This window comes from Eptesicus fuscus, chromosome 15 (genome assembly GCF_027574615.1).
Source record: "Eptesicus fuscus isolate TK198812 chromosome 15, DD_ASM_mEF_20220401, whole genome shotgun sequence".
Lineage (NCBI taxonomy): Eukaryota > Metazoa > Chordata > Mammalia > Chiroptera > Vespertilionidae > Eptesicus > Eptesicus fuscus.
This window is the reverse complement of record NC_072487.1, coordinates 34,517,137-34,539,444: the sequence shown is the minus strand read 5'-3', so window position 1 is coordinate 34,539,444 and position 22,308 is coordinate 34,517,137. Positions and strand designations below refer to the sequence as shown.

Genomic DNA, 22,308 nt, shown 5'->3' with positions numbered 1-22,308 from the left:
CTACCTCTAGGCAGTCCAGAAGTATCACATAAAAAATGTTACAACTCTCCAAAATAGCCCAGCCAGTGGGCTCAGTGTATTGTGGGTTGTCCTATGCACCAAGAGGTCACCCATTGTTTTCCTGGTCAGGACACATGCCCAGGGTTGCTTATTCCCCAATGAGGGGGCATACAGGAGGCAGCCAATCAATATTTCTACCTCTCTCCCTCCCTCTCTCTCTCTTTGAAATCAATAAAAACATATTAAAACAACCACATCTCTCCAAAATAAAAATCTGCCAACACAAACAACTCTATGAAGAATATGACATGTAATAATCATATTACAGCCAAAGAGATAAATGCCCTGTTCTATGCATATATTGAAGGCTATACAAACATAAAGAAATAATAAATGCATACTAACATTTATTTTCTCTGGATATCAGCCTAACATTTCCCTTATGCAACCTCCTACCTCCCCAAGACAAACTCTACAAAATGACTAAAACCAATGTCTGCTATTCAAAAGGACATTCTCTAATATCAGCTTATACACCATTAAGTCAGATGACTTCCATTTATAAGGTTTAAAAAAATGGACATTTTGACATTATTCTATCTGTACAGGCAAGGAAGAAAAAATTTTGGGGAAAAAATTATATATATACACATATACCTCCCCAAAGAAATCCTCATCTCTGCTTAAAGACTGTGGCTTTTGCTTATATTTAAAAAAAGACAAAAATAATTTTGGTGCTAATTAATCCAACATATCTAAAAGATTAAGGTTCAACCCTATAACTTAATATACCATAAGAAAGGAACCCTTTTAAATAACACCATTGTAGGCACAACTTCAATAAGGGCTATAGGTGTCCTTTTCTGCAGAAATAGAAACAAGCTGCATTTTTTTTAATAAAAAAAAAAGGAAAGAAAACACTGTTGTTGACCAAAGTGGAAATAAATCTAGTGTCAAAGATGTCAAATGACATTAAACAAAAAAAAAAAAAAAAAAAGCAGGCATTTCTTTCCAATGGATCGGTTATAAATCTAACACTATTTTGGCTTTTAAGAAAAAGATATTGCATAATGTCAGTCTACTTATTTTGCTGATCTTTTCCAAGCCAAACTGTTTTCTGACTGAATTGTTTCAACAGCTTGTGCAATATGACAAAAGAACCAAGAAGAAACCTCTTCCTTGACCTTTTCTCTGTAACTTCATTCATTGATTTTATTGCATTAAATGCTGTCACATTTGTAGAATTGAAAAGAACAATGTCAGTAGCCTCGGTGTCAAGTCCTAAGAATAGAGAGCTGTCATTGAAGTTGTCCAATTCTTTGCCCATGATTAAAAAATGAATATTTCAGATCAATGGGTGACAATCCCATTAGGGTGATAGCCCATGATATCAATTACCACTTCAGTTTCAATTTGGCTGGCTGGCCACAGGGTACCATTTTTCAGCTTTACTTGTGATGGGCTGGCTCTGTGAAGCATGACACCCTTAAATTGCTGCCCATTATCCAAGTGTCATTACTTGTACTGCTTCAGAATTCTCTGAATCACAAGCAGCTACTGAGGTCAAGCTTTGCAACCCGAGGAATTGGACAAGTTGGCAAATTCTTTATATAAAGGAAAAGTTATTTATCTGGCATCTGACTTAGAAAATCTAAAGTTTCCATTATCCTGACAGTATGTCAGTTTTATGTAGGTATATTGATTTAATAATTTAAGAGGTTTTATCAAGGTGGCAGGGGGTTAAACGTTTACTGTGTTTGCATTATTCAGAATGCTGCTTTGATTTTCTGGCCTCTATCACACCGTAATAGATTCTACTTAACTCCTCTCCATATCCAAATATACACATAAAATTATTCTTATAATCATAAATACATAAAGAGTTTGACTTTAGGTATGGCACTTTAAGTCTATCAATAAAACAAATAAATCTTAACTGCTATCTATCCCATAAGACCCCAAATTTAGCTAAAAATTTGTATAGGAAATAAATTTAAACATGCCAGAAATCATTCAGAATGAAGAATTTGAGGGTTGGTTTTTTGTTTTTTTTTTCATCAAAATTTTGCTAGAAATGTTATGATTTCAGAACAGTCGGAATTTTTCTTAGTAAAATTGTAATATCTGGAATCTTACTTTGATTCTTAGGACTATTATTAAATTTGGACTTAAAAATCTACAAAGGAATTATCACCCAAACTTCTCAAATTAGGGTGCTGTACCCCTGAGGGAATTGAAGAACCAGGAAAAGGGTATTGATAACCATTTGATAAGACTGCCATAGATTTCTAGAGCACCATTTTAATAAAAGTTTGGAAGAAAAACAATTTTTTTCAAATTAACAAGTTTAGCTATATTGTAGGATAGAATACAAAACAGACATAAATTGTTAAACATTAAATTTAAACTTTTAAAAAATTATTATACTGGGCACTATCCATATCTCCAGATTGGAACTGTGAGATGGAGAATAACTTTACTCTCTTCTTTCACTTGGAAGGTTGAGAAACACGATTTTACTTTATGTAACAACATACTTTTAAAAAACATGCTAAGTGCATTTTATAAACTGAAGCCTATTAAAGTACATCTGAGGACCTTGTTAAGTACCAAAAACATTCAGAGTAGGATGCCTTTAATGAAGAGTTGCTCTTTACTAAATCTATGTATAAATCCTGATTTCTTAAAAATAGGGTGAAGCAGTGCTGTTTTTTAAAGCTCAATTACCTATAGCATTGCAGTTTAACAAGAAAAATAAGCTCTCATGCTTAAAAAATAAGCTCAGTTTCCTCTATCAATCAGAAAAATTTATCAACATTGGGGTTGAAGCCTACTGAGGAATTATACACATCCAAACTTTATCCTGTAATATTCTTATTACAAAAATATTATACCTCCAACTTTTATCACATCAAGCCAAAGTAATAGAAAATAATTAATTCAAAAGCACAAAGTAATTTAAAAACACACAGATTTTATTTATTATTCAGGATACTTTTAAAAAAAGATTTTGTCTAGGAAAATTTCAAACAGATACAAATGTAGAGAAAATAATATAATCAATGACCATATACTCAGCTCTTAAATAATTAGCAACTCCTAGCAACCTTTCAACTTACTTTTAATCCATATTTAGAGTCCACAACAGTTATGATACCTACAAAGAAATAAATCATTTATCACCTTTATACTTGAGAGTAAAAATTAAAACTAATCTATTTCAGCATACAAATGTGACTCAGTAAAGTATATTTTTCTCTTGCCAAGGCTGCAATTTAATTCAATTCTATTAATAAGCGCATGCATTTTCACATGTGTACTGAATCTCCAGCACTATTTTAAGGTATTAGACAGAATATAAAATAAATAAAAATTTTAATTTAAATAAACAAGCTTTTTAGCTTATAATCCAAAATATTATGAGACAAATTTTAATTTCATAATAATATAAAGTAAAATGTGACAAATTACACAAGACAGGTTATTTCTAGTTTATTTTCACATAATCAAATTTGAGAATTTTCTTAACATTTAAATTATTGTTTAATAAACCTGAGATGTCTTAGGATGTCTTACCCCTATAATCTCTCACTGAATCTAACTCACACAAATGTTATACATAATATGAACCTAAATCTCCAAATGATCAATTAGTTTGACAATCTCTGAATTTATATGCTAAATAACTTTTTCAAAGGATAACAGTAGAAAGAATTTGTTGATGCCTAAATAATTCAACCAGCTGTATGCCACAAATATTAGAGCCATATAACAGGTCCCAGCTTCAATGATTCTTAAATGACTTCACCGCTTAGTCTGTGAAAGACCTGGTTTAAAAAAAGGTAAAGAGATGTGGGGGAAGGGATAAGATACAACAGAGTAGAGGAAGACAACACATAATAATACATAAATCAAAAACAGAGGATATAGGAAATCTACCTAGTATTTTGAAAGGAAACTCTTAGTCGAAGCACTAAATTGGGAGTTGAGATTAAGATCTGACATCCAAAAAAATAAAATAAAAAATAAACAAAATATCTGACATCTAATTCTACCATTGTCTGGGGCATTAGAATTTGTATGAACAAAGACTTACTTCATCATCAAACTAAACAAGTTTTAAAAGAGTAAGAATATAAGGAATTAAAATTACAACATGAATGAACAAAAATCATCTTAACCATACAATAATATTTTACTTGAAAACAAAACAAGATTCTTCTTTAAACTTACCATCAAGATAAATGTCAACCCCTAATTCATCATCAATCCAAAACATAGAAGCTACAGCACCTGAAAATATATATAAATAGTCATCAAACAAAAATATTTCTCCAAACTGAGAAACACAGTTCTATCCGTAATGCTTTAATTTGCCCCAACAGAATTAGCAGATAATTCCAAAATCATTTGTCAAAAAAATATTTGTAAATTCTATAGAAGGAAAAGAACAAGAAATCCTTACACTATTTATTTAATACTGATATAAAATTTGGGTTTGAGGAAAAGTAATTTCTAAATAAGAAATTAAAATTTGTTTTTAACAGAAACTGGTTCAGTACCAATCCACACACCCTGATTAGTTTACCACACACAAGAAAAAGAAAACTGACAGCAAAGAAAGTATTTGATCTTTCAAAGCATCACAGGTCCAGTTAGTGACAGGGCTGTCTAAAAGAATGAGAACTGGGGAAAAACAGGGATAACCGAACTTGTTCCAATGTCTAAAACTGTTCACCTACCCTGACGAGATGTGATCCCCCAAGCATCACTCTGTGTCAACAATGAAATACCTGTCAGCTGTTTACAATGATTACTCATGCAAGATATAGCAAGGGCCCCAAGATCTAATGGTTTCCTGATACCTATTGATTTTTTTCCCCAAAAACTTAATAGTTTTCCAATTTGACTGAAATAGGATTTGCGAGTAACAGGAGCTGAATCAATGTCTGTCCCTTTCAAGGAAATTACTTTACCATGACAATTATTTAGCTTAGAACTGGAGAATGTCAGTCTCCTAAATGGGAAACAACTGAATCGCCAATACGAATTTTCTTCACTTACTTGGCTAACAACATGATTTTAATTAATGAGGGGGAAAAAGGTAAGTCTACTGTGAGTATCACTACTCCAAACAATAAATCATAAAAAAGTATTAAGTTTTTCAACTCAGTATAATTCCTAACATTATACATAAATCATTTTCATTTTTAAAAAATTCACTGATTTCTATTCAGATAGCTTATAAGTACTCGATAGTTAGCATCTGCCTAGTGTTAAGTTGAACTACAAGAATGTATTAGAGCTTTTATCAAAATCAGATGGGTATCTGTGGTATAAGACTTACCGGGCTACACAAGAAAGAACTATTTCAAATTTAGATGCAGGAGTTTAGAAGGAGAAGCAGAGATGAGAGAATAAAGTTAATCAGTGGTTTTCAAACCAGGGTGATTTTTCTCCCCCAGGGAATATTTGGCAATGTCTGGAGATATTTTTAGTTGTCTTAACTAGGGTACTGCTACTGGCATGTAGTGGGTAGAAACTAGGGATGCTATTAAACATCCTACAATGCACAAGACAGCCTCCTACAACAAAGCATTATCTAGCCCAAAATGTCATTTGTGCAAAGGTTAAGAAATCCTGATTTAGATTATAGAATCTCCCTTTTCAAAACCTAATAAAAGGAAAAATAAGATAAAAAATTTAAAGCTAGATTTTGGCAGCAGCAACCAAATACACAACCTCCTGCCATAAGTTTTGAAGAGTGGTGGTTAAAGTAAGAAACAGAAAGTTCTATGTGACTTATGATAGCTCTTAATTCTACTTCCATACCCAGTAAGATTATAGGGAACTAGTTTACAAAGTCCTAACACTTATCAGAAATAGCTTTCAAAATGACAAGAAAAACTGAGGGAGGAATAAGCAATATGGAAAAAAAATCAACAAAAAAAATTTTGAAGGTAAAAGTTTCCTGTCATCTGTACATTTGTAGGGGAGGGAGTCACTTTCTAGGGCTCAGAGTAAAATGAAGTGAAAGGTCTCAAGCTCAAGGACGTCCCCACACAAGGTATGCGATATATATTCATGAGTAATTAGAGCAAACCCAGGAGGGGGGTGCATGGCGATAAATGGCAATGGACAGAGACTTGGGAATACCATGTACAGATGAAGTGTTCCAGAACTGTCCATCTGAAACCTGTAAAATTTTATTAACCAGCATCACCCAAATAAATTTAATAAAAATCTAAGTGGATAAACAAATTGTGGTATATTATTCACTAATATACTGGAATTCAGCAATGCAAGGAATAAAAACAAAATATTAAAAGCACTTGGATTTCCAGAGAGCTGAGCCTAAAAGTCACATTGTCCATCTGGCACTCTCAGTCTCCCCTTTCCCCTTACTCTGAACAATACCCAGTTTTCAAACTGGAGCTCAAGAGAAAAAAACAAATATAAGTAAAATGGGTAGAGTATATTACTGAACTTCAAAAATTCAAGTCACTTTCAAGGAGGCAGAAAAAAAACCCCGACTTTTCTACAGCAACATTCATTGCCCCAATGTAATAAAACTAGAGGCCCGGTGCACAAAAAGTCGTGCACTCGGGGGGTTGGGGGGGCCCCCTCAGCCCGGCCTGCACCCTCTCACAATCCGGGACCCCTCAGGTAGGGTCCCTAGGCCTGGCCTGAGATCAGGGCCTATCAGGGCTTTCCTTCCCTGGGCTGCAAGCAGCTGGCCCCACCCCTGCTGCTGCCACTGCTTGCCATCTGTGCAGCGCTGTCCCCCCTCCCCTGCCACTGGTGGCCTCCCTCTGCAGGTGACAGGCTGGGATGCAATGGCTTGGCTGGCCTGGGCCTCCCTCTTTCTTTGCTGGGGGGCGGGGCCAGTCCTGCAAGGGGCTGTCTGCCTAACTGATCTCCCCTAACCACTCTGCCTGCCTGCCTGATTGCCCCTAACCGCTTGCTTGGGCGAGGGACTGTCTGCCTACCTGACCACCCCTAACCCTCTGCCTGCCTGCCTGATTGCCCCTAACCGCTTGCTTCCGGTTGGTCAGCCTCCGGCTGTTACTGGTTGTTAGGACCCAGGGTTTTTATATATTAGGATAATGACCAGAAAGTTCTAATGAAAATTTTCCCTAAAAATATTGCCTTCAGCCAAGTAGTCTTTTGAGAATAAAACAACAGGAAGACATTCTCAAACATTAAAGGAAACAACAAGCATTGAAAATAAAAAAATAGAGCATTCAAAAATCCTTCATCATGGAATATAAAGAAAATACTGAACAAGGAAATTCAACTAATCAAAACATACTGATATCTTAGAACTACATTTGCTAAGTTCTGAGGGAAAGAAATTGTGATCTGAAAATCTTGAACCTAGCCAAGTAATCCCTCAAGTAGAAAAACAAAACACAAGTATTCTCAAGCAATTAAGTATGCAAAAACTCAGGGAATACAGCACCTATAGCTTGAATAGATTACCTGACCATGAAATTCAGTCAATCAAGAGAATGATCAACAAAGGAATAAGAAGCCACAATAGTGGTAATGAGGACTAAAACTGCTAAAACAGAAAACTAAACAAAGTAGGACAGAATGTAAATATTAGAAACCATGACAACATAGCACAGAATACAATAAACCCAAACCAGGAGGTGGGAAAAAGTTGAAGGGTGTTAATTCCCTCATCTTCTATTCCAGAGAGCCAATAAATAATGCTCTCAAAATTGAAATGTGTAGTTTAAAAAACAACTTGTCCAATTTGTTTGTGTTCTTTAAAATCTTTTTCTTTTTACTTATTTCACATCTCTTGCAATCAAGAAGCATTTACCTGATATTCAGCAATTCCTTCACTTCTTTTAAATTCAAGTAAAACTAAATAATTTTATATAATAAAAGGCTAACATGCAAATGGTCCCCTCGACCGGGAGTTTGACCGGAAGTTTGACCAGGGGGAGGGGCCAGCCCTCCAACTACCCGAGGACCCTCCCCCTGAAAAGCCCCTCCCCCAAACGGCCCCCCTCACAGCGATCGGGGGTGGGGCCGGCTAGAACCCACCCATGCACAGATTCATGCACCGGGCCTCTAGTTATTTCAGAATAGCACAAGGAATGAGATCCCATTTTATAAAATATTTCTCCATATTTATACAGTTTTCAGAAGTGCATAGAACAGGGCTTCCCAGACTTATGAATTTACTAGAGGCACGGTGCACGAAATCATGCACAGGTGGGGTCCCTAAGCCTGGCTGGTGATCAGATTCCTGGCCTCCCCCCTTCCCCTTCCCTCACCACCCACATCTGCTGCCACCCACCCCCAGTTCCCTGGCCCCAATCGGGCAATCAGGGCCTGCTGGCCAGGAGAGGGACCGGGAGGTTGGTGCGCCAGCCCCGCCCTGATCTGGCGGGGGGGGGGGGGGCAATCAGGGGCGTGGCTGGCCGGGGGGAGGGGCCGCGGGAGGTTTGGGGGTTTGATTGGGGCCCTGATCGGGCCAGTTGGCTGCCGCAGTGCATTCCGGTCATTCCGGTAGTTCAGGTCGCTTGGTTCTTATATTTATAGATAAGAATCACCTGGAGGTTGCTAGGTCCCGCCCTTAGAGATTCTGAATCAGTAGATCTGTGATGGGGTTCAAGAATCTGCTCTTTTTGGCCCTAACTGGTTTGGCTCAGTGGATAGAGCGTCAGCCTATAGACTGAAGGGTCCTGGGTTCAATTCTAGTCCAAGGCACATGCCCTGGTTGCAGGCTCGATCCCCAGTAGGGGGTGTGCAGGAGGCAGCCAATCAATGATTCTCTCTCATCATTGATGTTTCTCTCTCTCCCTCTTCCTTCCTCTCTGAAATCAATAAAAATATCTATATATAGAAAACCCTAATATGCAAATAGACCAAACGGCAGAACAACCAAACAACTGAACAACCAGTCATTATGACGTGCACTGACCACCAGGGGGCACGTGTGGAACATGGTGGGCATCGGCAGCAGGCGGCAGAGTGCGAACATGGTGGGCATTGGCCTCAGTAGGATGGTGGAGCAGATGAGCGGGGGCGCCAGACCAAAATGGGGCACCGGTCACTGTCATCAGGGCGAGCCTCTGGTGGTTACTGAAAATTTTTTGCTCCTGCACACCGCAGTCCTGCCTGGTGCTCGCACCTGCTGCCAGCACTGGCCCAACTTGCACCCGCTGTGGGCACTGGAGGCATTACTTGCACTCGTTGCCGGTGCCCAGCGCTGGCCCCTATCTCTTGGCGCTGTCAGCGGGTGGGAGCGGCGGCTGCCAGCCCTGATCGCCCCTCAGGGCTTCTCCACCTCCCCCAGCTCCTGAGGGGCAATTGGGGCCGGCAGCCGCCTCTTGCACCCGCTGCCGGTGATGACCTCACTTGCATCCACTGCTGGTGCCGGCTCCAATTGCTCGGCGCCATCAGTGGGTGCGAGCAGGGCTGGTGCCGTCAGAGCATGGGAGTGGCAGCAGTGGGAGTGGAGCTGCCAGCAGACAGGAGACCGGGGGCCATGGCGGGAGGGGCCGGACAGAGGCGTGGAGGATGGGCCGAGACCTGCCCCTGTGCCCACCGCAGCCTCGCGGCCCACAGTTCCTTTCAAGGTGCACGAATTTGTGCCCTGGGCCCCTAGTATTAAATAAAAAAAAAAAGAATCTGCTCTTTTCACAAGCTCCTGAGGCCAATACTATCATTCAACCATAATGAGTAGCTTGGCACAGAGAAATCCTGGGAATGAAATTTACCTACTTGAATTTCAACATACTGAAACATAGGATGATTTTATTTTAAACTTATTTTCTTAGGTATTCTTTAATTTTTAAAAATAATGTTTAATTTTTACCCAAACAATAAAAATCATTATTCTAAAAAAAAGTTAGAAGAAACATTAACCCATTTATATCTATAATTTGTACAAAAGCTTTATCTGAGATCTTTAACTTTTCTTTCTTCCTCTGAGAAGCTGAACCATGTTTTATTAAACTCACCTACTCTCAAAGAAAAGTTACAAGAGGCCCTAGCTGGTTTGGCTCAGTGGAAAAGAGCATCAGCCTATGGACTGAAGGGTCCTGGGTTCAATTCCGGTCAAGGGCACATGTCCATGTTGCAGGATCAATCCCCAGTAGGGGGCATGCAGGAGGCAGCCAATCAATGATTCTCTCTAATCACTGATGTTTCTATCTCTCGCTCCCTCCCTCTTCCTCTATGAAATCAATAAAAATAAAAGAATGGATATGTACACATATAATACCTCAATAAAAATATTTAAAAAAAAATAAATAAAAAAAAATAAAAGAATGTCACACAGACCTCATTTTCAAAAAAAAGTTACAAGAGTTTTTCTAGTGTTACAATGAAAGATACTGATATTTGCTATTTTAAAAAGAGGTATATATTTTCCTATCTTTCTAGATTTAAGTAAATTTAATATTTAACACTAGTGTAATAATTCAAGTTGTATCATTGGTCAAACCTATTGGAAATGTATGAAATGTATAAAAAAACCAAGGCATTCCATAAGGACCAAAACAGCCCATTCAATACTAGTTTGAAAACATGAGGGCAATGTTATTATGTAATACTTCTAGGTATAATACCATTTATTACATTTGAACCTTCAGTATACTACAATATTTCTTTTAAATAATTATTACCTTTTAATAAATTAATCCAAAACCTTACTTTAATATGGTTTTATGGTCCAATGCCACAGATCCAGATCAAAAAGAAATAATGGTATGGATCAGACTTACAAAACAAAATGGTATGAGTTGGACTTGGAAAAGGTTCTGCAAACTAGGAATAAAAATGTTACCTAAAAGTTATTTGGGAACCCTGGCCGGTGTGGTTGGAGCATCATCTTATACACCGCAAGATTGCTGGTTAGATTCCTGGGTAGGGCACATACCTAGATTGCTGGTTCGATCCTACGTCGGGTACGTATGGGAGGCAACAAATCAATGTTTCTCTCTCTCTAAAAAAATAAAACATATATATTTTTAAAAAGTTATTTGGGTAAGAAGGAAACAAACCCATTGACAGAAACAGGTCAACTTTGTGTAGCTTTCACTGGGAAAGTTTATATATAATTCCATTCAAAGGTAAAAATTTCATGAATAATCAATCTACACTAGGAAAAAGGCCTGATTTAACTCTACACCTTATAATAATACTAGAGGCCCGATGCATGAAATTCGTGTAAGAGTAGGCCTTCCTTCCCCCAGTTGCTGGCACCGGCTTCCCTCTGGCACCGGGATACCTGGGCTGGCTTCCCTCCAGCCGACCGCTGGCACCCGGGACCCGGGCTGGCTTTCCTCCAGCCGCCTGCCGGCACCCAGGACCTGGGCTTCCCTCTGGCCCTGGCTTCGTCCAGAAGGATGTCTGGAATGATGTCCAGTCTAATTAGCATATTACCCTTTTATTATTATAGATTTACCCCCAAAATTATTTTAAGTTTAGTAGCAGAAAAACAAAATGCTAACAATAATTTACAGGAATAAGTATTGCTAGAATTAGAATCCAAAAGCTCTTGAGTAGCTATAAATGACCCTCTAAGAAAACTGGATTGGAAAATAATCAGAAATACTAGTAAGATCTTGGGAGAGTATAACTAATCAAATATAAACTTAAAAGTAAAATGTCTCAATTTTTCCTAAATTTCCGTATTTTTAACAATTTTTGTTACTACTAAAAACCCTAAAACAATCAATACAACTTCAAATTCTATTTTCAGATTAAAAGTACTAAGTACTTTGATCATGATTCATCTTCTAAAGAACATGACAACACATATTTTTCCTCTCTTAACCAAAGAATAAAGCTTTAAAACTTATTTTAGAGATTTCTCTAGTATATTTATTTTAAAATATGTAAGAACTATATTATGGTTATTAATAATGTTGTTTCTTACCAGGATCTGCTAATCCCGTGGTCTCTAACAGTATGTAATCAAATTTCCCCTTCTTCTGCATCAAATTCTCAATAGCTCTAAGGCCATTGTCCCTGGAGAATACCAAAATATACTATTAGGTATTGGCCTGAATATTTTAAAGCAATCATTACAAAAATTTAAAAATATATTCAGCAATCTGAGACAAAAATATCTTTAGGCATGTGAAAATTTAACTCACTTCCAAACTTGTAACAAAATGTCCATCCAATATTTACCAGTGAAGGAAAAAATAGATGCATATACACTGATAAATAAAAAGAAATCAGATACATGATAAGTTAATATTTAATTTTACTAAAATTAAAAGCAGAGGAAATGTTTACTATGCCTGACTATAAAATAAGTCAGAATCTATTATTTTTATATCTTTTGAAAAAATCAACATTGCAAATAATAATAAAATTTATGAATTACAGTAGTTTAATATAACAGCTAAAAGGATACTACTGGTAAATACCATTTATCTCTGTTTTAAATTAGAGTACCAGGTTTTAATTTCCCTTTTTCCTTATAATATAAAAAGTACAAGAAATAATTAATAGATGTATTTTGGTTGTTTAAGTAAACCTATTATGACTTTAGCCTTGTTAATACATTTGACTCAAAGTCTCAAAGTCAAACAGCTAAGATAATAAACGATGTAGAGGAAATTTAATTCACTAGAATATACAAAACTCACAGTGCAGTTGTTAATTTTCCTAATTCACTCAACAAATACTTGAGTGACTGCTATGTGTCAGATCCTTTTCTAAGTTCTGTGGTATATTAGTGAATAAAATAGATAGTCCTTGGAAAGAACTATAACTGATGGAAAATATTGTGAGGATTTTCTCTTTTTTTTAATAATCATTCATTTTTGTTTTTAGAGGATGAAGTCTTAGAACAAAGACCAATGACTTAACTAAACTCAGGCCATTTTTCACAGATAAAATGTGACTTTTATGCACCACAGAGATTAAATAAACCCTGACATAAAAAAAACCTCAATAAAAGGACCAAAGAATTAGAGCATGTAGAAAAAGAAATAAGATAGCAAGAAACACTTTAAGTCTATTTTCTATTTAAAAATACAATGAAGTAGACTGTAAATTCAGTAAAATTACATAAGAAAATCAAAGCTGGAAATATAATCAGTTAACATTTACAGTAAACCAACAAGAACAATGTAAACACATTCCTCACTTTACTGAACAGCACAGGCAACCGTTTCTAAGTTCCAGCCATTCTTCGTAAAGCTCTCCACCTTGGCTCACAGCTAAGGATTTCTCCACTGCACTTCCTGAAATAATAATAATTACTCTTTAGATTATGTTCACTAGCAAACCAAAAAAAAAAATCTATATATATAAAAGGCTAAGTGACCGAGTGTCCAACTGTCTGACCGACTGGCCGGTACATATGATGCACACTGGCAATCCTATATAATAAAAAGCTAATATGCAAATTGACTGAACGGCAGAATGACTGGTTGTTATGATGTGCACTGACCACCAGGGGGGAAGACACTCAACGCAGGAGCTGCCCCCTGGTGGTCAGTGCACTCCCACAGGGGAGCTCCGCTCAGCCAGAAGCTGGGCTCACAGCTGGCGAGCGCAACGGCGGTGGCGGGAGCCTCTCCTGCCTCCATGGCAGCGCTAAGGATGTCTGCCTAAGCCATCAATCGGACATTCCCTGAGGGTTCCCGGACTGCGAGAGGGCACAGGCCAGGCTGAGGGACTCCCTGAGTGCACAAATTTTCATGCACTGGGCCTCTAGTTTAAAAATAAATGTTGACTCGCGCATGTGCGATACATATAAAGCTCTCGCTGGTGCCAATCTAGACAGAGTAGGAATTCCTACCCGAACCCATTTTGGGACATGGTCAGTTATAGGTTGCTTTCGCTCAAGTTCAAAGAGCGTGTGACGTTAAAGTTCAAGTTGTAAATATTTCATCATAAGGGAAATTAGTCTGGTACTCTGAAAGTGTTTTTACTCTTAATGTGGTATACAGGGATATATTAGAATAAGTTTAATCAATTTATTAGTCATTGTTTTTATTAATGTTGTTTTTATATCATGTTTTTGTATCATGTGTTTGTTGTTTTTATATCATGATTTTGTTGTTTTTATATCATGTCTTTGTTGTTGTTATATCATGTTGTTATTTATTAATCAATTTATATATTATTTTCATACACATTTTATATATTTTCTTTCATCTCTGACACTTCTATTATAGAGAAAGGAAGAATATTGATATTAAAATATTTCTTCTAATTAATTTCCTTTAAATGTACATGAATTCGTGCACCGGGCCACTAGTATATATATAGTTGACAATGGAGAATTCAAAGCAAAAAATGCATTTTATAACTTTTATTCTATTCTATTCTATTCTATTCATGCAGCCTCCTTATCTTAATCTATACTAACTCCAGCTTATTTTAGCTTTCATTTCTTACAAAGGATTGAAGTCCCTAAGGAGACAAGTCTAAAATTAATGAATCATATCATGGCACTTTTCTTGTTTGTGGTCAACTTTCTAGATAGTGTGTTTTAAATATTAGTTTTCATATGCCCTTCAACCTCTTAAGGTCCTTATCTATATTTTTCTTTTCATTCTTCCTCTAAATTGTTTTTGTTTCTATTAGACAGTCTACTCAGTATTCCCAATGTGAGTAAAAACCTTGGTTCATTTGAGGAAGTTGCTTAGCCAGGGAATCAATGTGCTCACTTAAATATTAAATTTAGTTTCCCAGCAATGCTTGAGAAAAAATGTATTGGAGATTCTTATACACATAAGAATCATATAAGAATGCTTTTTAAAAGTCTTATTTTTTCCCCCAATAAAAAAATATACCAAAGCCAGGAAAGAGTTCTAAATGTCCAGTAACACAAACAGCCAAAAAAAAAATTTTTTTTAATTCATATATTTTTTGTTTATATTTCAGTTAGGAGCTGACAAAGAGCTTGAAAGGGGTTGCCACAGAATTCAGGGTGTAGAGAACATCAATAAAATGTGAAGGAAAGTATTATGAATGCTGTAAAGGACAAATTGTGAAAATGACCCAGAAAGAATGAAAAAAAAGTAGTAAGAAATAATGTTATCAATATCCCAAATATCAGTTAATAAGAAGCCAGAATATAAGACTGTGATGTAAAAATCTTGGGATTTTAATTTTGTCTAACAGGACTTTTCTCTTTAGTTTACTGGAACCACAAACCACAATTAACCAACAGGCCTCCCATCCTGTTCATAAAAACTAGCTCTTTTACTAATTTACAACAGAAAAAATAGTATACCTTATGAAATATCCCACAGAAGTTACATTTTTTGGCTAAAACTGAGCTTTTATTAAAATTCACACTTAAGAAGAAAAACGTATAAAAGTAATAAAGAACTGTGTTTTATACTGCTGTATAGATTTTTTTTTAAACTACAGTTCAACATTAAAGACAAAAATGGAATGTTTAATGCATGTATTTTCACTGGTAACTGAAGTTTTTTGAAGATAGAGACTATATGTTCAACGTATTTTTAAAATCTTCAGTTTTAATTGCTTTGCAGATAAACATTCAACTAGGAAACCTTACAATAAATAAAGCATTTTTAAATTTTTCAAAAGCCGATACTAAACAATATAATCATTACAAAAGTATCTTTCTAGTTCCTGAAAGAACTTTCTTTCATATCAATCACATATCATAGATTTTTACTTCTGGAGTAATTTATTTCATGTAAAAATTTAATTCCATTGATATGAATTTGAAAGTTATACAAAATAAAATGTTATAGAAACTATCTAATTTCAGTATTCAAAATCTGTCCAAAATACAACTTGACAGAAATTAATCCCATTCTTCCAAAACTATCCACATCAATATATTCACATTATAATGCGTTGCATTTTCATTTTTAAATATGGAATATCAAGTCACAAGTGGAATGAACTATGTTTTAAATTCTTGCAGCATAGCATTTGTTCAACTTGACTTACCTTCCCCAAATTCATTTAAAATAACTGCAACTCTTTTACTGTGTTGCTCTGTCAAAATATAGTTCAGAAGTGTTGTCTTCCCAGCACCTATAAAATACATTTTATAGATTTTATAAAATAACAAAACTTAAAGATACAAAAAGATAGCGTCACAATGGTTTTAAAAATATTATTTAATTAAGTTTATTCCAGAGGAAGATTAAAGTACCCTCTGAAAAGTATTAAAAATGTTTTGTTGACATAACACTTTATAAATGCTTACAAATACTCCTATAAGTTGGATCACACAGCTTTCTTCAATCTCATTATGACAAAAATAATATGCCTTCTACATAATTTATAATACAATTAATACAAGGGCTTTAAAATTTTCTATTAAATAAAAAAATATTGAAGTAATAGCTTCCAAAGAATAAAGTACTCATGTAGTTTATACAATATTTAAATCCTTTTGCATGATGACAATGTTTCTTAGCCAAGAATATATGATTTTATTCCCTAAAACTTACATATAAAGACCTTTTATTTCAACATCCATCATTAACCAGACACAAATTGAAACTGACTATATGTCTACTTTTAGTATGCTTAAAGCAACATATAAAATTGATTTTATATATATATATATATCACACACACAAAATAATGGATGTAGGAAATAATAAGACAGAATATTCAGTCTTTAGAAAGATAAACTCATAAAGCTACACTAACTTTATCCAGTAGGTGGCATATTAAACCTATTATGTTCAGCTGAAGTAGAAGAAAAACATTTGTCTTGTGAGCCATAGACAGCAAAGTTCATAGAGAGGGGGGAAAAAAATCCCAATTGCACAGTACTGTATTTCAATTATATAAATATATCATTTATTTATCTATTTTTCTGTTGGTGGACATTCAGTTGTTTCCAGTGTTTTGTCATTACAAGCACTTGTACTTATCTTCTGAAGTGGATTTACAAGATTTCTAGGAAGTTACTGAGTATTAGGGTATTAATATCTTCTAGGTCATACTCCTTTAAAAACTGAAGGATGGAAGTCTTGTGTTTAGAGTGCTCTATGTGGGAAGCTCAACGTCACTGAAGTGTGAAGTATAGAATGGAAGGGACATACCTCGAGGAGGCAGGGCCATGAAGAAATTCTCAAAGCCAGTCCAAGAGTAAGACAGAGGCCCTGGACATGAGTGCTGTACTAGGTAGTGGCAGTGAAAATGGACAGGAAGGGGAGGTTGTAAGAGATCTTATAAAATTACTAAGGCTTAATAATTAACTATATTATGAAGCAAAAGACTTTAACATGTAGTTCATTCAAAAGCTACTATGGACCAGATTTCATGCTGGACCTTGGTGAAAAGAGCACAAAACAGAGATAAACTGTCTCTACCTTCATGTAGCTTAAAGGCATTAACTGAGATAGGAAGGGAAATTCAGATCAATAAAGAGGCAATTATGTCACAGGATGAAACATTTAATAGATGTATAAGATGTTATGGAGCACCTAAGAGGACATCTAGCCAGAAGAATAAGAGTAAGAAGAATACAAGGGCCTGGCTGGTGTGGCTCAGTGGTTGAGCATTGACCTATGAACCTGGAGGTCACGGTTTGATTCCTGGTCAGGGCACATGCCCGGGTTGCTGGCTCGATTCCTGGTGGCAGGAGGCAGCCGATCCAATGATTCTCTCTCATTATTGCTGTTTCTATCTCTCTCTCCCTCTCCCTTTCTCTCTGAAATCAATAAAAATACATTAAAAAGAAAAGAAGAAGAGTATACAAGGGCTAAAGTTCTTGGTGCCGTTTAGAAGTAGGTCAATGTTGGGTCACATTTTTGCAGGCTGGAGAGCTTGTCAAGAGCCAGACAATACAGGACCTTGTAATTCACGTTAAGGAATTTGAACTTTAACCCAAATGGAAACCACAGAAGAGTGTGACACAATCAGATTGACATTAATGAAGACCATTAAGGCTAAAATACACAGAATATATTAAAAGGGCACTGGGACTCAAGACTAGTTAGGAAGCTTTTAGGCGATTGGGATCACAGGAGCAGGAGGATTTGAGGTGGATGATAACATGAAGTCTTGGACATGCTGAGTTTGAAATGTCTGTGGAACATCAAAATAGAAACTATCTGGGTATGAAGTTCAAAGAATGGACAGAGAAGAGGAAATTTTTAAAGAAGAAACCAGAGAATTAGGTGGAAATATTGGAAGAAAAATGTGATAGAAGCTGAAGGAACAATGTTTCAAGAAATAGAAAATGATGATCAAGAATAAGCAGTGAAACTATGCCCTAGATTCAACAAAAGGTTGCTGGCATGAGCCTCACTCCTAAGTTTCAGACCATTATCTACAATGCTCTACTGACCTACCAGTGTGCAAAATGAAAAAGGCCAGAGGGACAAGTCGAACTATACTGTTTTGGACAAGGAATTTGTTCAATTTCACAGAAGGGCAGTCTCTGAATAACAGTGGAAAAATACCAAAAATAAATTCCATTATTAAATTAGTCCTGAGTAAAAACAGAAATAAACTTATAGTCTACAAAACAAAAAAAAGAAACACCAGTGATTTAATTATTATTTTTATGTAAAAGGTCCTCAGGTGCACTAAGTTTGTGCTTGTCTCTAGTAGCATCTAGGAATGGTATTATTTCCTCCAAATCATTTCACTTTTTTTTACATTTCTTAACTTTCCCCACACTTTTAATAGGGTCATGTATTTATTCTAGCCCTTCTATTTAACTATAAGGCTTACAAATAATACTTCTCAAACTTTTTCAATTAAGTACCTCTAAACTGTCCTTCAGGAAACTGTAGCATGTTTACAAACCTATGAATTCAAGCGTCCCAGTGCATTCTTGAACGACCTCAGTATTAAAGAAATACAGTCTGCTTCTGGTCAAGATAACAGTGTAGGTAAATGTGGTACTCACATCCTCCCACAAGCACATCCAAGTTACAACTACACTACAGAGCAACCATCATTCAGAACCTCCTGAAACTGAGCTGAATGGAAGTCCTAAAACTTCCCTAACCTGGTGAAGGAAATAGACACACAAGTTCAGGAAGCGCAGAGTCCCAAACAAGATGAACCCACACCAAGACACATCACAATTAAAATGCAAAAGGTTAAAGACAAAGAATCTTAAAAGCAACAAGAAACACGCAGTTGCCTACAGAGGATCCCCCATACGACTGCTGATCTCTCAGCAGAAACTTTGCAGGCCAGAAGGGATCAACAAGAAGTATTTAAAGTGATGAAAAGCAAGAACCTCTAACAAAGATTACTCTACCGAGCAAAGCTATCATCGTTTAGAATTGAAGGACATACAATGAGCGTCCCAGTCAAGAAAAAGCTAAAGAAGTACATCACCGCCAAAGCAATGTTACATGAAAACGTTAAAGGGTCTTTTTCAAGAAGAAGGAAAAAACAAACAATATGAACAATAAAATGGCAATAAATACATACCTATCAACAATTGAATCTAAAAAAATACCCCCACAAAATTAACGAACAAACAGAACAAAAACAGACTCATATAGATGGGTGTTGGGAGGATGGGTGAAACGGGTGGAGGGATTTAGAAGTAGAAATTGGTAATGACAGAATAGTCATGGGGATGTAAAGTACCACATAGGGAATACAGTCAGTCGTATTCTGGTAACTGTGTATGGTGTCAGATGGGTATAAGATTTATCGGGATGATCACTTAGTAAGTTATATAATGTCTAATCACTGGGGTGTACACCTGAAACATAATATTGTGTTTCAACTGTAATTGAAAAATAAAACGATTAAAAAGCAAAAAAAAAAAAAAAAGAAGAAGTCTTGGAGGGCGGTTTTTTATTCTTACTCTTTCTCCTACAGTGCTTTAAAAACAGATCTCAAACAAAAGAAAAAAGAATGTTTGCGAGAGGTGGTATTTCCAGGAAGGGCTGGAGGGGAACGGCTGGAGGGGAAGGGGAATTGTCTGAGGCCCGCCCCTTGTGTGGAGCATTTTACTGACAGGACATCCTTTAAGGCAACAGGCTTACAAGGTAGGTATTTCCGGCCCCGCTTTGCAGAGGAGAAACTCGGACAGGTGACCGGTCCTGTTTGCATTTTCAAATGAGGTAGATAAGCTTCAGAAAGGTAATTGATCACTGGCACAGTTTGGGGGCGGGTCCGGGCTTCAGACCGCAAAACCATGACCACTTTCAAAATGCGAGGTTACTTTTGAGTCTCACACGATAAATGTGAATCGGGGAGCCAGTGGCCCAGCCCGTACCTCCAGAGGCATTTGCTGTCGGCCAGTGGCCAGAATGCCTACAATCTGTGAGCCCCCCCCAAATCCCCAGATACAAGGGTTCTCTGACCGGGATGGTTAGTTACCTAAATACCCGGTGATAATTGTGACTGGGATCTTAGCGCCGGGGCCAGGCTTTTCCTCCTGCTCTCTTTGCTTCGCCTCAATGGGGACCAACTCAGGACAGTCCTCCTCCGCCAGCTCCTCTTCCTCGTCCACAGCGCCAAAGGCCTGTGACATCTCGGCCGGCCGACGGCACGCTCACCTCTCCCTCAGCTCGAGAGCGGGGACCAACCCGCGGAGCAGCGGCTGCTCACGCCTGGCACGCCACGCCAGGCGCGGCGTCAACGTCATCACGCCGCGACGCCAGGCTCCTCCGAGTCCCGCCCCTTTTACCTGGGCTCGGGCTGCGGACCGCCTAGCGTCTTAGACACGCCCCCAGGGCGTTCCCGGAAGCGGAGAGCGGCGGGCGGGGTCGTCAGGGTTCGCGGAGGAGCCCAGCTCTGACGCTGTCACCGTGTGCGCCCGCCGCCGGCCGCTCTGACAGCTCACGGCTGAGGGAGGGGCTGAGGCCAGGCTGGTTGGAACCTGGGCTGGGTAGCCTGACCTAAACAGCTCCCACAGGGCATAGACTTTATCAACGTGACATCAAATGATTTTTTTAGTATAATTAAAAAAAATTTTTTTGATCCATAAGGAAAAACATGGAAGGTTATAACAATACAATGTTAATTATAATATGTATACCTGACGAAATAACCAGTGAAACCTTTTTCTTTTTTATATATGTATATCCAAATGTTTACAACGTGCACACATTACTTTCATTTATTGTTCTTTGTCACTATTTGTTTGAATCTTAGGTAATCTAAGTTCATTTTCTATATTCTTTGGTTCATGACACTCTCTCATCATTAATCCATGGATAGCCCTCCTTTGTATTTATATATACAGTGTCCCCCAAAAAAATGTATACACACTTTAACAGCTGATAGCCCAATTTTGAAAATGAAATGTATTTTAATACACACGGCCTCTATAATTATTCAAAGTGTGTGTGTACATTTTTGGGGACACCCTATACTTATAATGAACTCCTTTGCCCTCACCCCCTAAACCAAGAACATTACCAATAAGTTACAATGACCTATATGCCCCTCTCCTATTCTAACCCTTGGCCTCTCCCTTAAGGTAGTAAACACAATCATGAATTGATTATGGGTGATTCATTATTCCCTCTTTTCTTTTTAGTTTAATTACATATATCAAATATATTTAGTTTTATCACATATGTATTTACCATATGTATTTAGTTTTATAATATATATTTAAAATATACATTTTGTATTAAGACAAAATTAACATATTTTCTAAGTATATATATATATATATATACATATACATATATATATATTGTTTAATTTTGTGTTTGAACTTTGTGAAAAGAGTGTCATACAAAATATAAACTCCTGGGGTTAGCTATATTTTTCAACTTCAGCATTGTATTATATTCTACAATATTATGTAACTATACAGCAATTTATTTTTATTTTTTGTTAAGTTTGTAAGGTCTGTTAAATGGATGGGTGGGAAGGAAAGTGATGAGCAGCTACAAATTCAAAAGAAAAAGTCTTGGTTATTAAAGTCATTCCAGGCATGGCAGAGGGACATGGGGCTGGCTCTAAGAGTACTGCTGTCAAAAACAGAGCTGGTTGAAGTGGACCCCAAGCTTTCCCTGTGATCTCTTGTGCAGAGTGAACAATTTATCCATTTCCTGTCAACTGTTTCCAGGTTTTGCTCCATCAACAGCATTCAGTGATCCTTCAGCACAGTGTGACTCCCTGAACAGAAGCTGACCGCCTTCCCTTAGATATTTCTCAGGCACATTCGTGCAGATTCCCTTTCATGGCTCCAGCTGAATGTCCCATTAACATCTCTTATCTCTCAACAAGAGGATCCCGTGCCCCATAAGGCCGGCTCAGTCAAGGTGACAGGCAAATATTGCCGTAACAGTGTATAGTCTCAGTCAGAGCAAAAAGTTTTACCCAGTGGTCACACATTAAAGGCACCCCAATTGTCCGTCCTACGATGAATAGGTAAAC

General features: G+C 37.0%; 1 protein-coding gene across 1 annotated transcript in view; it reads right to left on the bottom strand.

Annotated features, from left to right (window-relative positions):
• Positions 1–20,520, bottom strand: part of ZNG1A (Zn regulated GTPase metalloprotein activator 1A) — a 43,848-nt gene extending 23,328 nt beyond the window's left edge. Inside the window, exons 1-6 of the mRNA XM_008144964.3 lie at positions 20,293–20,520; positions 15,925–16,011; positions 13,130–13,226; positions 11,906–11,997; positions 4,234–4,293; positions 3,120–3,157 (exon numbers count right to left, since the gene is read on the bottom strand). Coding sequence (XP_008143186.2) covers positions 3,120–3,157; positions 4,234–4,293; positions 11,906–11,997; positions 13,130–13,226; positions 15,925–16,011; positions 20,293–20,446 — 528 coding nt within the window. The 5' untranslated portion in view covers positions 20,447–20,520. The remainder of the gene's footprint in view (positions 1–3,119; positions 3,158–4,233; positions 4,294–11,905; positions 11,998–13,129; positions 13,227–15,924; positions 16,012–20,292) is intronic.
• Positions 20,521–22,308: the final 1,788 nt, after the last annotated feature.